Source organism: Paramormyrops kingsleyae, chromosome 17, assembly GCF_048594095.1.
Source record: "Paramormyrops kingsleyae isolate MSU_618 chromosome 17, PKINGS_0.4, whole genome shotgun sequence".
In the NCBI taxonomy this organism is placed as follows: domain Eukaryota; kingdom Metazoa; phylum Chordata; class Actinopteri; order Osteoglossiformes; family Mormyridae; genus Paramormyrops; species Paramormyrops kingsleyae.
This window is the reverse complement of record NC_132813.1, coordinates 21812042-21827985: the sequence shown is the minus strand read 5'-3', so window position 1 is coordinate 21827985 and position 15944 is coordinate 21812042. Positions and strand designations below refer to the sequence as shown.

Sequence of the window (15944 nt, the reverse complement as noted above, 5' to 3'; positions counted from 1 at the left end):
CATTCAGTAGATTCAGATACTCAGCTGACTTTACTTTATTGCTGCATCATGTTGCTGAGCTGTAATAATCATCCAGTCATTGGTTCTTAAGTATATGCTGATGTAAATTCAAATGGCAACGGGTTTTTTTTTGGCCGGGCAGTGTATATACGTAGTATATGTATATATATCCATCCATCCATTAGCTTCCGCTTGTCTGGGGTTCGGGGTCATGGGGGTAGCAGCTCCAGGAGAGATACCCAGACCTCCCTCTCCCCAGTACCTCTACCAGCTCTTCGGGGGGGATGCCGAGGTATTTCCAGGCTAACTGAGAGATATAATCCCTCCAGCGTGTCCTGGGTCTGCCCCAGGGCCTCCTCCCTGTAGGACATGCACGGAAAACCTCTCCATTGTTCCTCCTGAATCCGAGATTCGACTATCGATCTCACCCTCCTCTCCAGTACCCCGGAATAGACTTTCCCAGGAAGATTGAGAAGTGTGATCCCCCTATAGTTGGAACACACCTACCGGGCATAAGCACAGATGATGACCTATCCCGACCCGAAGGCGCAGGGAGACAGCCCTCTCATTCACATATATATATGTGTGTGTGTGTGTGTATATATGTATATATTAATCCACTATATAAACTTGTTCATAGCAACATTTTTAAAAAAAATTTTCACATGTTTCTTCTACGCCAGGTTGCTGCGTAATTACATCAGTGTTTCCCAAGCCATGTAGAAGCAAAACCATGGACTGTCTGTTTGGGGGCTGGGAGGGAACATGGGCCGTCTGCAGGTCCCCGAGGGCCGGGTTGGGAAACATTGAATTACATTATTAGTTTTGGTTTTGATGGATAATTCAGTGAAGTAACCAGATGTTTGTTTCAGGTTAGCTTTTAAATACCACACAGTAATGTGTCTTCATCCAAATCCTGAAAATCCAATAATATCCCCATTTTTTCCCCAAACAAAACTCACACCAGAAAACAAAAGAGCTTGTTCCACTATTTCTATCTTTCTCATTAGCTCCTGTATCCACTGTGGTAACCTCTGTCTTTGTTTTGGGTTTATGTTAATGCTCGTACAGGTCTGGGACTCCTGTTTCTCAGTCTGTTTATAGCCTGAATGTGAATGCACAGGACACAGACAGGAAGGTTTATTGGCCTTTAATACATGAATAGTAATATGAAATATAAGCCTTCTCAATCAGTGTACAAATTATTTTGAGATTGCTGTCAGAATATAAAGCCAGCATCCCTAAAACTGCATTGTCTAATCATTTATATAATTAGCTCTTTTGATATGTGGGAGTTTCCGGTAATGTTGTGTAGCTGTGAATATCAAAAGCAAGATCCTCGAGAAACCTGCCAATCTACCTAATCATCACCATCATCAGTGAGTTAATTTCATCATTTTTATTTTGTATTCAGGCAAAATCTGACCCTCGTTCCCAGGTATCCATCCTGGAGAATGTTTCTGTTTTGTACAGAAACAATTATAATTTCTCTGGGCTGTCTTCCTGAATTCCTCAATTTATAGTTAGGTAGTCAGCTTTTCTAAGCTGTTGTCACAGAAAATGCCAAAGAATCCCTAATAGTTATTTGTTTTGCTGTCTATAAATGAGCAGATGCGTTGAAAAGCCATAATAACAGGCATCCTTAGACTTCTTGCCAATCCACAGATCCAGAAATACAGATAATTTCTGATACTAAATTACTAAATTGGTATAGTTATACATGTACATATCTTAGGTTTTATTTAAATGTATGTCGACTTGCCTATCAATATACTGTATTTATTATTGCATATTTAGGAATCAGTCCCAGTTTGGTTTAGGGTAATGGTTGTTGTAGGGCAAAATCTGCAGCCAGTGTTGAGATAGAGATGGATCTCTGTTGTTTGCAATTTTCCTTAGGTTTGTATACATCAGGTTTGTATCAGGGCATAGTGTAATAAGCCATGTACCTCCATTGTGGATGCTCACTGCTACTGGCAAGATGAGATAAGATGTGGCACCAGCTGTCCCTCATTGGGACAGAACAGTGCTCTCCTGCTTTGAATCGGAAAGGCACACAAAGGTCAGTTAAAGGGAGAGTAACAGCAATAATGGGCCAAAGATTACAGCAGAAAATTAAATTGCCGTTAAATACTCCCTCCAGTTCTTCCTCTGACTGCATGTCTCACTGCTCACTTTTTCTTGCAGGGACTTTGAAGGGAACAAGATCCAGGTTCTCGATTTTTCTACGCTGATGACATGCAACGAGCTCACAGTATTGTGAGTATATCTCTGAATCCCTGATGATGAGGAGACTCACTCGCTGTCTCACTCACACACTCCCTAAACTCACTCACTCACATACTCACTAAACTCAGTCATTCTCTCACCACTCACTCACTCACTAAACTCATTTTCTCACTCCCTCACTCACATACTCACTAAACTCAGTCACTCACTCAGTCACTCACTCACATACTCACTGAACTCAGTCACTCTATCACCACTCACTCACTCACTAAACTGATTTTCTCACTCCCTCACTCACACACTCACTCACTCATCCACCCATCATCCATCTTTTCTTTTAAAAAGGAAAAAATGTCAGTTGGTGATTTTTTTCTTTTCCACCTAATGTATATGCCATCTTCTATATGCACAGTCCATCTGCTCTCTTGTATATCAATTTATGTTCCATGAGTACTTATCCAGTACAGGGTTTAGCAATTTACTGTAGCAGCACTGCTTCACCTTAATGGGGGTTTTTGAGCTGTGAGAGGAAAAAACATGAGTACGACATAGAAACTCCAGCCATGTAGAGCACGACAGCGGATTCTGAACCCACCACCCTGGGAGTGAGAGGTGATCATGCTATACATGGAATCATTGGTCCACCCACCTCTATGTATGTGCTGGTTTTAAATAGCACATATTATCTTCCCTCCAGAAAAAAACAGCTCTAAAGTATTCATTTTTGGTGACATTTCTGCTTGTCAGTGTAGGAACCTGACAGTAAAATGTAAGACCTTGATAATCAGGATGTGTCCTGCTCAGTTGGTGCTAGAATGCAGACATTTCCATAAAACTCACTGAGAGAGGATAGAAGGGTTTGTGGAGTAAAAGCAGAATCAAAGTCATTCTCCTCCAGCTGCTGGCACTTGAAGGACAGCAGGAGACACACTGCCAGATACTGTATGTATCGATGCCCATTCTGTGGCCTTAGTGCTGGAGGTTCCATGTGGGCTGTGTTTCAGGATATCTGCAATCAGTACAATCCAATGCCGCTGTCATCTGGTACTTAACAGTGTTGAAAAAAGCGGGCAAAACCACTGATCAGTGTTGACAGAATCAATACTCAGCCTTGATAGATCCATGCTGTTAACTATCTAATTCTCTTTCAGATCACTGCGTAGCAATAAAATTAGATTCCTCCCTGAAAATGTCTTCCAGCCCCTTTTATTACTGGGAGAACTGTAAGTGTTCAATAAAGCATGTTTACTGCCCTAAACTCTGTCGTACTTTTGCAATAAGTCATTTCTACTGTCAGCAATAACAGATTTATGGCTGATTACTTATTCATGCCCACTAGGAGGAAAAGACATATAAAGCATATATTTTTTCCCTCCTTTTATTATCTGTTTTATTCTGTGTGGTTTTTCACATCTCCTTATCTTACAAATTAAAAGTGAAGTCAATATCCCTAGGAGCAACGCTGACTGATGCTTCCGTACCCTCATTGTCGTTGTGGTCCTCCCATTCGATTTCCAGAGACTTGTCGAGTAACAGGGTCATGGAGCTGCCGTGGCACATCTTCGGGGGATTAAAGTCGCTGCTGACGCTGTAAGTTCCAAACCACTGCAAGACATTTGTCTGTCTTATACATTTTATTTTAGTATCACTTTCATTTTAATCCTGAACTCAGTGAAGTTTTTGATCCGGCAGTAATCTTTTGCAGAGCTATGTGTTCTATGTTTTCTTGGAATAATTGTTTTTGTGTATTTTTACATATTCCAGAAATATATCCCATAATCCTTTGAGGCACATTCATCTTGGCCTGTTTGATCCCCTTATCAGTCTTCAGTCTTTGTGAGTAAAAATGGTACATCCATATCCTGCTGCCAGGGAAATGACACTGAAGACACGTCACCCATATAGATTCCAAACCTGCTCTTTATCATTGCCTTTATAAAAATATTATTCTCATTTGTTATGTGTAATCTATTGTCTCCAGATGTGTTTAATTAAAGTGCTATGTAATTAATACAGCATTTAATTAACATTTAGCAATACGAGGTAGGGAAGTACACAGTTGTTGACCTATATGGAATCACCCCTTTCAGCATTCTGATGGGCGGCTAAAAAACTGAGCCAGTAACTCAGCTAATATGGATTCAGTGTGTTGTACCTTAAACATTCAGTTATGTTAAAATTTAATTTCTATGACTGGCTGAAAGTACTTTGGGTGATGATCACTGCAAATAATTAAGCTATACAGCAGATGAGCTGAAATCAGAGGCACACTGTGCGATGACACTGATGGATGAATGAGTCCATTTTGGTCTTTTTTTTAATCTTTCGCTCCCAGGAGCCTGGAGGGAATCGAGATCCCAAACATTCAAAAGCGGATGTTGGAGCCAATGAAAAACCTGTCACACATGTTAGTATCTGAAAAACAAAAAACCTCCTGACTTGGATCCCTGTGGACAGTTTAGTACAGCTGTACAATTTGGTTGTGCAAGAGCCATGTGATGGTCATGACTTTGGGCTGTATTTTAAGTAGTTTTTAATTTAAAATAAAATTGCACTCAGTTAATATTTTTATACTAATCGTATAGTATTTTAAAAGCACCTACTATTGTGGAAGATAACCATTAAATATAACTGTGTATAAAATAGTGTAATATTCATATGAAGACTGTGAATAGATGTATACGGTTCTGTAACATGATTCTGCCTGCTATCTTCAGCTATTTTAAGATGTTTCAGTACTGCTCTTATGCGCCACATGTGCGGAGATGCAAACCCAACTCGGATGGGATCTCCTCCTTCGAGAACCTTCTGGCCAACACGGTCCTGCGCGTGTCGGTGTGGGTCATGGCCTGCATCACATGCTTCGGGAACCTCTTCGTCATCGGCATGCGCACCGTCATCCGGGCTGAGAACCACCTGCATGCTCTGAGCATCAAGGTCCTATGCTGTGAGTGTCACTGACCCTGCCCTGCGCAGACCTTCTCTCTCCATGTGCTGTGAGTGTCACTGACCCTGCCCTGCGCAGACCTTCTCTCTCCATGTGCTGTGAGTGTCACTGTCACTGTCCCTGCCCTGCGCAGACCTTCTCTCTCCATGTGCTGTGAGTGTCACTGTCACTGTCCCTGCCCTGCGCAGACCTTCTCTCTCCATGTGCTGTGAGTGTCACTGTCCCTGCCCTGCGCAGACCTTCTCTCTCCATGTGCTGTGAGTGTCACTGACCCTGCCCTGCGCAGACCTTCTCTCTCCATGTGCTGTGAGTGTCACTGTCACTGTCCCTGCCCTGCGCAGACCTTCTCTCTCCATGTGCTGTGAGTGTCACTGTCACTGTCCCTGCCCTGCGCAGACCTTCTCTCTCCATGTGCTGTGAGTGTCACTGACCCTGCCCTGCGCAGACCTTCTCTCTCCATGTGCTGTGAGTGTCACTGACCCTGCCCTGCGCAGACCTTCTCTCTCCATGTGCTGTGAGTGTCACTGTCACTGTCCCTGCCCTGCGCAGACCTTCTCTCTCCATGTGCTGTGAGTGTCACTGTCACTGTCCCTGCCCTGCGCAGACCTTCTCTCTCCATGTGCTGTGAGTGTCACTGACCCTGCCCTGCGCAGACCTTCTCTCTCCATGTGCTGTGAGTGTCACTGTCCCTGCCCTGCGCAGACCTCCTCTCTCCATGTGCTGTGAGTGTCACTGTCCCTGCCCTGCGCAGACCTCCTCTCTCCATGTGCTGTGAGTGTCACTGTCCCTGCCCTGCGCAGACCTCCTCTCTCCATGGAGAGAGGGACTGACCTCTGTCAAGGACCAACGGTACTATCATAATAGGCCATAGAGTCGTGCCAGAGTGTAGATAGGTTGTATATAGAAACCACACAAGCACAGAGGCCCACAATTTGGGGACACTAGAAAGTTAATCAAAATTCATACATGCACTAAGTTCATGCTTTGAGGCATGGAGGTGATAGCACTGTCTATTTTGTATGCTAAAGGCATTAGCATCAGGCAGTTCATTTTTGGGTGTGGAGCAATTACCCAGCTTTTTCTAACACAATGATTACATATAAAATACACGTTTCTGCTGATTCTCAAATGATTTTGCAAATGTATTCTTTTATACAGCCGGATATCTGCAGGAGCAGTGTAGAAATAGCCAATGGAGCAGAGGTGAATGTTATTTCAGCATTCAACGCTGCTTTGCCGTCCGGACACTGCAACACAACAGCTGTCCCAGTTTTCCCAGCTTCGTTTCGCCTGTAATTGTTGTGTATACCCGACTCTTTTAACTTTACCATGCTAAATGCATTTCTGTTAGTAATATCAATTTTTTTTTTTTAAAAACAGCCTTTTAAGACACCCAAGGCATCTGTATGTAAAAAGCCTGATAACGACTTCAAATTAAATTCAGTGGAAAAAAAGTGTATTATGGGGAAACTGTCAACCAGAAGCATTATCAAGTAAAGCAGAGAAGATAACAAAACAGGAAATAAGCTCTGGAATGGATCTTTGAAAGTCCTGAAAAAGCGTACAGGATGAGCCTTCTTTTACTCTGTGATAACCAGCACACTAACGGGTAGATACTGGACAGTCTCCTGTGGTTCGCGCATATGAAGCAAACCTGGAAGCTTCCACAAGCAGACAAGCTGTCTTGTTAGTTTAAACCTATAGAGAAATGGCAGCAGAATTAAGATACATAGAAAACGACGTGCCTGTGTCTTCCCCCAGTGAGTACAGGTCATATTAAAAAAGACTAAAAGAAATAAAAACAAAAACAATCACTGCCTCTGAAATCTACTGTGATTTCCGATGCCTTTGGAACAACTTTTCACGGTTTATTAATCTCCACGCCAAATCACAAGAGCCTATTGATTTGCCTCTCAGCCCGCAGGTGATTAATCTTCATGGCACTCCGTTGCCTCCAGTCAGAGATGCAGGGTTTGCTGTTGACACAACGATTTACCGACGCTGGTGAGCGGTGCCATCAGCCGTGGCCTCAGGAAGGCAGGTCCCTACATTCTGAGAAACCTGGGATATCATCAGAAAAAGCTGCAACCAGCTTTCCATCAATCAGACTGGACTTTGCAGTCATCAAGGTTAAGATCACATTGCAATCAATGATCTTATACCCCGGCTGACAGTGGCAACTGGTGCCACTGAAGCACCCTGTGCTGTATCGATCTGCAAGAACAAACACGTTATTTGCAAATTATATCTATCAAATAAATGATTTCCTGGCTCTTATTTTCACGCATATGTAAATTTTCATGATGCATATGCAAACCCCCTGGTTTTCATACAAGATGTAAATTACAGTAATTCATATGTAAATGCTTTGGTGATACCATTTACTGCTGGCTGACTGATAGACAAATTTAATATTGTACATGGCTTAAAATGTTCAGAACTGAAAGCGCTATACTTTCTAAGTACATCCAGAAGGCTTGTCAATTTTTAATGGATTTTTACTCTGAAAAAAGACTGTCAACCTTTAAGGCTTTTAGGACTTCAGTAGTATAAAAAGGAAAATGATTTTCTCTCAAAGCTATGAAAGTATATGACATAATAATTAATAAATATTCATTTAAATATATACTTTATTCATCAGCAAGAAAGGGAAAAAATGGCTACCAAAAATCCAAATATTAAAGTCATTTATGAATCGGAGATTAAGACATCCAGATAATGGAAAACAAAACTTTAAAATGTTTTAGTTGTGTACATTGTGTGTATAATGTTACAGTAAACTTTGCAGCTTGCTGTAAAGAAGCCTTATGCTTTTAATCATTTCCTCCACAGCTTCTCCACAGATCTGGCAGATGTGTATCAGTATCTCTGGAGCTCCTCATGTTCTGACATGTACTTATGGGCAGGTGCTGACTGCCTCATGGGGGTGTACCTGTTCTTCTTGGGGGTGTTTGACCTCAAGTTTCGGGGGGAGTACAACCGCAACGCCCAGCTGTGGATGGAGAGCCCCACCTGCCACACCATGGGTTTCCTGGCCACGCTCTCGTCCGAGGTCTCCGTCATGCTCCTCACCTACCTGACCCTGGAGAAGTTCCTGGCCATCGTCTTCCCCTTCAGCGACTTGCGTCCAGGCCACTGCCAGGCTGTCGCCGTGCTGGTTGCCATCTGGCTGCTGGGTGTGCTCATTGCCGCCGTGCCGCTGCTCGATGAAGACCTCTTCGGAAATTACTACGGCCGTAACGGCGTCTGCTTCCCCCTGCACTCCGACCTCCTGGAAAGACCCACCGCCAAGGGCTACTCCACAGGAATATTTCTGGGTGAGCGCCCTACTTTTCACTAACTAGACCTCTAGGAGCAAACTATCCCAAAGAAGAGCAATTGATTGACCTACAGCCTTCATTTCAATGGAAGACCTCAGCAAACTTGAATTCTGTTTCATCATCCATCCATTCATAAATTTTTCATAATGTTTATGGAGTACAGGGTCAGGGTGAGGCTGCGGCCAGAAAGCAGAGAGCACGAGCTAAGGGGCAATGCAGACAACACAGTCACACACTGTGGGCAATGGAAAGGCAAAGGCAAACGCTCACCTTCCTGCATGTGTCTGGACTATGGAGGAAAACAGAAGTACAGTACACACCAGGGGGAATGTGGAAGGGTGTAAAGCGAAGGGGTAGGAATCGAACCCACAACCCTGGAGGAGTGAGCCTCAGTTACATATCATTTGCTGCAAATTTGAAGTTCACAGGCAGAAGTAGAAAAAATACTTTTTAAGTCAAAGTCTTTCAAGTATGTTCCACTCTTAAGACATTTTTATAATATGATAATCACAGCTGAAATTATTATCATTATGCAATGAAACTTTTTATATTCGTAGGTTAGATTAATTTTCTAAAGGCCTAGAAAATAATTTCAATGCGGTCATGTAACATGCTGATCAAGAGCTTAGTTTGTATTAGATGTATGGGTATGAAAAAACAGGACTTCCATAGCAAGCTGCCGTGGTTTTGGAGTTGATAGGTTTCCGCACCCTTTCCCCAGAGACGGGGAAGTCTAATCAGCCGCTGCCAAAACACAACATGCATGCCGACTCATTTGGCTGCGTCATTATAATCACAACCTCTGCCTGGCTGCTTTGTGAATAATGCAACAGCTGAAGAACCTTTTGCTGCTCTTGGGAAGCAGAACAGGAGGTGCGTGACGAAAGAGAACGAAGGTCAGGGGTAAAAAAAAAAAAAAGGAAAAGATTTAATTGGTTTGTTATTCGTGATTGTCCGAATAGGTTTATTCATTGTTGTAATTACAATGGAACTCAGATAATAGCATGAAGAATACGATTTCACCCAATCTCTTAAATTTGTTACGTTATTGTCCATCACAAACCCATTAAGGTTTTAACCAACAGAAAGAATCTGCTGCACTATAAAGAATGATTATGTCAAAATATCTATATAATGGATTCTGTAGCCAAACGGAGATCTTGCAGTAGTTTGGCTGACTAAAAAGTTTAAACGCTGTAAAAGTCGTATTTAATGTATATTAGGCGATCTGTAAGGGCAGAAAAAGAATCAGGATTTGTGCCTATTTTTAATTATAGATCAAAACCCTTTTGCTAAATCCGGTTGAGGACAGTCATCCTTTCTCCTCTTCTCACCTATACACAGGGCTCAATCTGGTGGCCTTCCTCATCATCGTCTTCTGCTATTCCTGCATGTTTTATTCTATATACCGGACCGGCATCAACGCCACCGTGCTCCGTAGCCGACTGCACAGAGACGTGGCGGTAGCGAACCGCTTCTTCTTTATCGTGTTCTCTGACGCCCTCTGCTGGATTCCAATCTTCCTCATTAAGATCCTGTCGCTGCTGGAGGTTGAAATCCCAGGTAGGCTTTGCTGCGGGTCAGAACATTATTTTCCCTAAAACCCGATTCCAAGCTGCTGATCAGTTATACACAAAAGCCTTCCTTCATCCAGTTTAAACAGATTTTCGAAACATTTCATCAGGTGTCATCATAAAAAAATAGGATTTTCTTTTGCCACTTGAGTTATCTATAATTATCCAAAAACTTTTCAAGAAAAAAAAATACCTTTAAATTTAGAAAAAATAACTACTATTTATGCATGTCTGAGATAATTCTTGTCCTGACTCACTAACTTATTTTAAAATGAACTGAAAATGAAGTAAAGCCATATTTGTAATGAAATATGTGAATTTACATGAATTATTTCTTCAGTACTAAATATCCATCAACTTCTCCAGTACAGTACTAACAACTACACCTTCAAAATACAGAGTGATTTATTCAGTCCTCAACAGTACTTAAATAATAAATATTGTAATCATGGTTCAATCTTCATTTATTTATGTAATTGAATATCTTACAGAGACTTACTTTGGATGAAACAGACACTTTCAGTGTGAACAGAAAGTCACTCTTCCCTTCACCAAAAAAAAAAGAAATTGACATGATTTATTATTTCCTGTTTCCATGACATGATTTAATACTTCCTGGTTTGGCGATGCGTTCTACCTATGGTAGTGTAGCACTGTTGCTAGGAGACAGTGTGTCACTCAATAAAGTTTGAATCTTTGTAAAGTTTAAAGCTTTTTAAAACCCCTTTGTCTCTCCCTTTCCCTGCTTAGGTACCATCACTTCCTGGCTGGTGATCTTCGTTTTGCCCATCAACAGCGCCTTGAACCCCATCCTCTACACCCTGACCACCAGCTTCTTCCGAGAGCAAGTGAAACTGCTTCTGTGCCAGTGGCATAGACAGTCAGGCATGAAAAAGGAGCGTAAGAGCCTGTCCAGCTGTGTCATTTACATGGAGGCTTCACATAAGGCCTCCTGCCAGCAGCACTGCTTACCCCCAATATCTATTGTGGGTATAGACACAAAATACGGGTGAAGTGAGCGGGTGAAGGATGCTGAAAATTCTCCAGGCCCGCAATGGAGACACGAAGCCTGCAGGGTCTGCCTGGGGCCGACAGGGAGAGCAAAGGGCTTGGTCATCTGCCTGCGGTGCTCTGGAATTCACACAAACAGCAGCTTTGCTTGGGGCTACAGCAGGATGCCATATACTTCTGATGAATTCGGGGAGGCTTTCTGGCAGAGAAGTACGTATCCATATTGTTTTATCTGAGACTACTGTCACCTGTGAAGGATTTACGTCTTAGAACTGCAAATGAAGGCTAACTCTGCGGCCTGTTTTCTGATCATCAAGTCTGGGACCTCGCTGTAGCCTCAATAACATCCGAACACAAGAGAGCTTCTTGGACCAAGAATTTTATGACATTCTCCTTTTGTTACGTGGTCATATTTGAATGTGAATAACTGATTCAAATAAAACAGAAAAACGTTTTTTAAGTGTGACTTTTTTGGCTGTCCTGCTGAATGGTTGAAAGTCAAGTAAATCATTTACAGGTTATTCACCAGCAGGTGGCAACCTTTCATTTTAAATTGCATTACCTAAAGAAGGTTCTATTGTGTGGCTACTGGCGTCCCATGCTGAGCTTACCTCAGCCTGAGCTTACGCACAACCCTGAACTGGAAAGGTGGATGATGAAGATGGGTGGATGGATGGTTGGATGGATGAGTGTGTGGCTCAGTTGGCTGTGCCTGTAATTGCAAGGTCACCAGTTCAACCCCAGCCTCAGCATGTCTGTGGGTCCTTCAGCAAGGCCCTTAACCCCCAGCTCCCTGGACACCCCAACAGGTGACTGTCCTTTGTGGGCAGCTTGCTCTACAAAAAGCAAGTTGAGGGAGGTGTAAAAAAAATAGTTTCCCCATGGGGATCACACAGGATCAATTATTATTATTATGGCGATATTGCCTGGGTGGCTTGCTGAGTGAGTAAGTTACATTCTTTGCCTGTCCTTCAGGGTAGGATGTCTGGGTCTTGCCTCTGGTCTGTAAATGTCTAGTTTTTAGGCTCTCCTTGAGTTGTGCACAAAGTTCAAGGACTTGCAATTATGCTAATTGGTGTCTCTAATTTTCCCATAGAGTGTGAGTATGTGTGATGCAATGGACTGGCTCCTGTCCAGAGTGTATCCCTGTCTTAGTCTTTTTTATAATGGATCTTAAGTGATCTAAGTGATCTATCTAAGTGACCTTAAGTGATCTATCTAAGTGACCTTAAGTTTTTGCAGATAATAAAAAGTTAAGACTGCTCCTTAAAACTGAAGTTTCTGTAATGGTGCGTGGGGGAAAATATCAATCGAGTTCAGGTTCAGTGAATTGCCAGTTTAATTTAAGTAATATGGTTAAAAAAACAACAAAGGTTATTCAGTAACAAACAATTCAAACCAAATAGGACCTGAAGACATTGATTCCACAGGCAAAGTTGTGCTTGTCTGTGTGCAGAAGTGACCTTGACACCATTGGCACATTCTCATATGTCAGATTTTTTAATAACTCCGGAACAAGATAGCCTAGTTTCAACAAACTGTGTTAATCCTTCTAATGATGAACTAGAAGCAGTCTGTTTAATGGTACCTTGACCCATATTAAAAACTCTCATGATTATTTTATCAACATCAGAACTATAACCTGAGATTTGTGACCTGTCTAAATTTAACTTTAATCAAAGTCTAATTTGTATAGTCTTGCATTTTGCATGTACTGTAGGTTCATTGAATCTATATACTGTACAAAATGGAACAGTCCAGAAACCATCATTCAGTATGCTATATGGGTTATTTTTCTGAATATATATGGTATTGTTAAGCTTCTGTTGTGACCAGACAAATATGACAAATATGACAAATATGGTTAAAATAAGTACAAAGGTCCCTCATTCATCCCTGTGGGGATAGTTGGCTGTTTCTAAGAATCACATCTTGCTCTATATGACAGGCACACATGTATATACAGGTGAGAGCGAGTGTTTGAGAGTCAGAGCACAGGGTCACCCAGTATGCAGCACCCCTGTAGTTAAGGGCCTAACAGTGAAAGGGTTACTCTGCTGGCTACAGGATTTAAACCTATATAGCAGTATTTCCCAACCCAGTCCATGTTTTTGCTCCTTCCCAGCCCCCAGCCAATCAGGAACACAGAATACCTGGTACAGGTATGCTGGGAGCTGAGAGGAAGCAATAACGTGGACTGTCCAGGGTTCCCCAAGGACTGGGTTGGGAAACATTGCTATATATCACTCTGGGAAATAGGGAGATAGAAAGGTGGTGTTGGGGGTGGGGGATTGCTGTCCCTGCACCCAGAATAAAGAGGGGCCATGACTGACATCAGTGTGAATGACAGGCTTACATTTGAAAGCAACCTCCCTTTACAAATATCTGTCAAACCAGTGAGCAATAATTAACTGCCTGGGACAAAGAACACAGTGTTAATGCACAACATCAGGCCAGCATTTGCAAACCGCTGTGCAAATTTTGCATTATTTGAAAGTAATGCAAAGTGACCAATTGCATGACAGGCTGATCATTGCTCGGTGCCACTCTAGGTGAAAAATGCCTTATAATGTTGTGTTTTTAATTGTAATACAAATTTTTTATTAAACAAATTTGATCATATACATCCTATTTTATCATAACCAGCCGTATAAAGGCTTACATATTTTTATTCCTTTATTTAGCATATAATAGCATACAAGACCTCATGACCCTGAATAGGACAAGCGGTTACAGAAAATGGATAGATGGATGGCATACAAGGGCAGTGGGTATTTTCTGGGATTTTACATAAGACATGACACATTTACTGACATTGTAAAACCAAACAATGAAATTCTGTATGGCAACTGTCATACAGAAAAGCAGCAATCTGGACAAGAACACTCTGCATCGCAGAGATTATTATGGAAACGGCACAGTGGGTGGAAACATAAATAAAGTGAATAAATAATCATTCCAATAATAGTGAGTAGAATGAGTGAGTTAAAATAATTATAATTATGACTAAAATATGGGCTAGCATCTACCACTTGTGTCTAAGGTATTCAGTAAACCATAGTGCTAGTGGGGAGTTCTGTGGGGGTTAGGGTGATGGGGGGGACTCTATGGAGACTACAGTTCTGGGGAAGAAGTGAAAAACAGAGAGTATTTGGTTGTGTCATAATGCACGCAGCGGGGAAGCATGCACAAGAGTCAAGGAGTCGGGAGAACACAGGGTTTGATTAGGAAAAACACACTCATCTACATGGAACGACGTCAATGACCAGACTGGGGAAACATACTTTAATGCGGACTTAAATACACAGGATTAACAGGACTAATTAGATACAACTAGAAACAGCTGATAACACAGGGATTACACAGGAGGTAGCGAGGGGGGCGTGGCACACAGGAGGATCGGCAGGAGCAGGGCATGACAGGTGCTCTCTTCCTGGTCCACAAACAGACAGAACCAGCAGTGGTCAATGTACTCAACACAAGCCTCCAGAAATTGTCAGTAAATATATCCTTTTCAAAACTTTCATTTTGTCCTGCCTGTTGATGATTCAGATATTAACCGCAGAACTTCATGCCCAGTTATGTTTCATGTATGTAATATTTTAAAACTTGTTGCGGATAGAGTTTTGGCTGCTTAAATCCTGCTTTGGATTTATTTTGCATTTTATTGTATCAAAGAAAAATTGAAGAGCCCTGTGATAGACAGGAATCCTGTCCAGGGTGATCCCCAGTAGTGCCCAATGATGCCAAAAATAGGCTGTCATGGGCGGAGACAGTCCTCTGGCAGCACTCATGCAGTGTAAAAGGAAACAGGACTGTGTTTTAATGCAGCTGACTGGGCAACTGGCCTGGGCTGAAATTATAGGCAGAAGGTGTTAACTTCCTCTCTGACTTCCAGCATGTCACAGGTTCTGGTCCAAAAAAAATGAGCATGATGCACTAAATCTTGATTATTAGATAATATGTTTGTTTTATGGGCAAAGTGTTTAACCTAAAACATTATTATTCAGATAGCTAATGTGACAAAACCTTCCCAGTGTGTGTTGTATTTGAGGCAAGTGACACGTGGGAAATAATTCTAATGTGTTCTACTTTGGCCTGTATTTTTTTTTTTGGTAGTCCTACTTGCAAATACGGTGATGTATGGTGATTTCACATGAAACTTTGAAAAAGGTTTATTCATTTTTAGAATCAAAATGCACCGTGACCTGGCCAAAATAACCACTGCATCCGTAAAACATAATTCACATGTATAAAGGGCACAGCAGAGGTGGTGCAGCTTCATGACTTTCAGGCAGATCATGCATGCAGTTCAATACACAGCAACCAGACTTCCTGTGTGGACGCTGCCTCAACACCGGGTAACAGTAATATAAGGTCAAGCAGCATCAGTCTGCTACCAGAGACCGAAATGTTCATAGATATGATGCCTGTCTTCACCAGAGATGTTCTCACCCAGCATCGTCTTCAACAGAGGACACAGCCAAGAATGCAGAGCTGATAAATACACTTTAAAATCTTGTCCGTCTCGTCAGAAGTGCCCTCTGTCTTTTTAAATCCAGCTCATCTGACACAAATCAGATCTAGGTGGATTAAATTACAGACAAACTGATTTTCCAAAGGTCCAGGAACCATGCTTTTGGATGTGTAATGCACTCATCTTCCAACCACTTATCTTGAACTGGATCTCGGATGAGGCCCATAGCCATTCCCAAGTAGCACAGAACTCTACCAGGGAATTTTTTTGTACATAAATACTTTTGTAATGTTTTTACAACAGGAGATGCAGAAAATGAGCTTTGACTAACGGTGATGCCTGCAGTATGTTTTACTTTAGTGAGTATGGAGGCACCACTGAGGTAC

General features: G+C 42.0%; 1 protein-coding gene across 2 annotated transcripts in view; it reads left to right on the top strand.

Annotated features, from left to right (window-relative positions):
* rxfp2b (relaxin family peptide receptor 2b) overlaps positions 1 to 11535 on the top strand; it is a 38732-nt gene extending 27197 nt beyond the window's left edge. The window contains exons 10-18 of one of the 2 annotated variants that reach the window (XM_072701512.1): positions 2188 to 2259; positions 3381 to 3452; positions 3748 to 3819; positions 3994 to 4065; positions 4565 to 4636; positions 4947 to 5176; positions 8083 to 8493; positions 9841 to 10059; positions 10821 to 11535. In XM_072701512.1, coding sequence (XP_072557613.1) covers positions 2188 to 2259; positions 3381 to 3452; positions 3748 to 3819; positions 3994 to 4065; positions 4565 to 4636; positions 4947 to 5176; positions 8083 to 8493; positions 9841 to 10059; positions 10821 to 11083 — 1483 coding nt within the window. In that variant the 3' untranslated portion in view covers positions 11084 to 11535. The remainder of the gene's footprint in view (positions 1 to 2187; positions 2260 to 3380; positions 3453 to 3747; positions 3820 to 3993; positions 4066 to 4564; positions 4637 to 4946; positions 5177 to 8082; positions 8494 to 9840; positions 10060 to 10820) is intronic. The other variant, XM_023826020.2, reaches the window with a different exon arrangement.
* The last annotated feature ends 4409 nt before the right edge of the window (positions 11536 to 15944 follow it).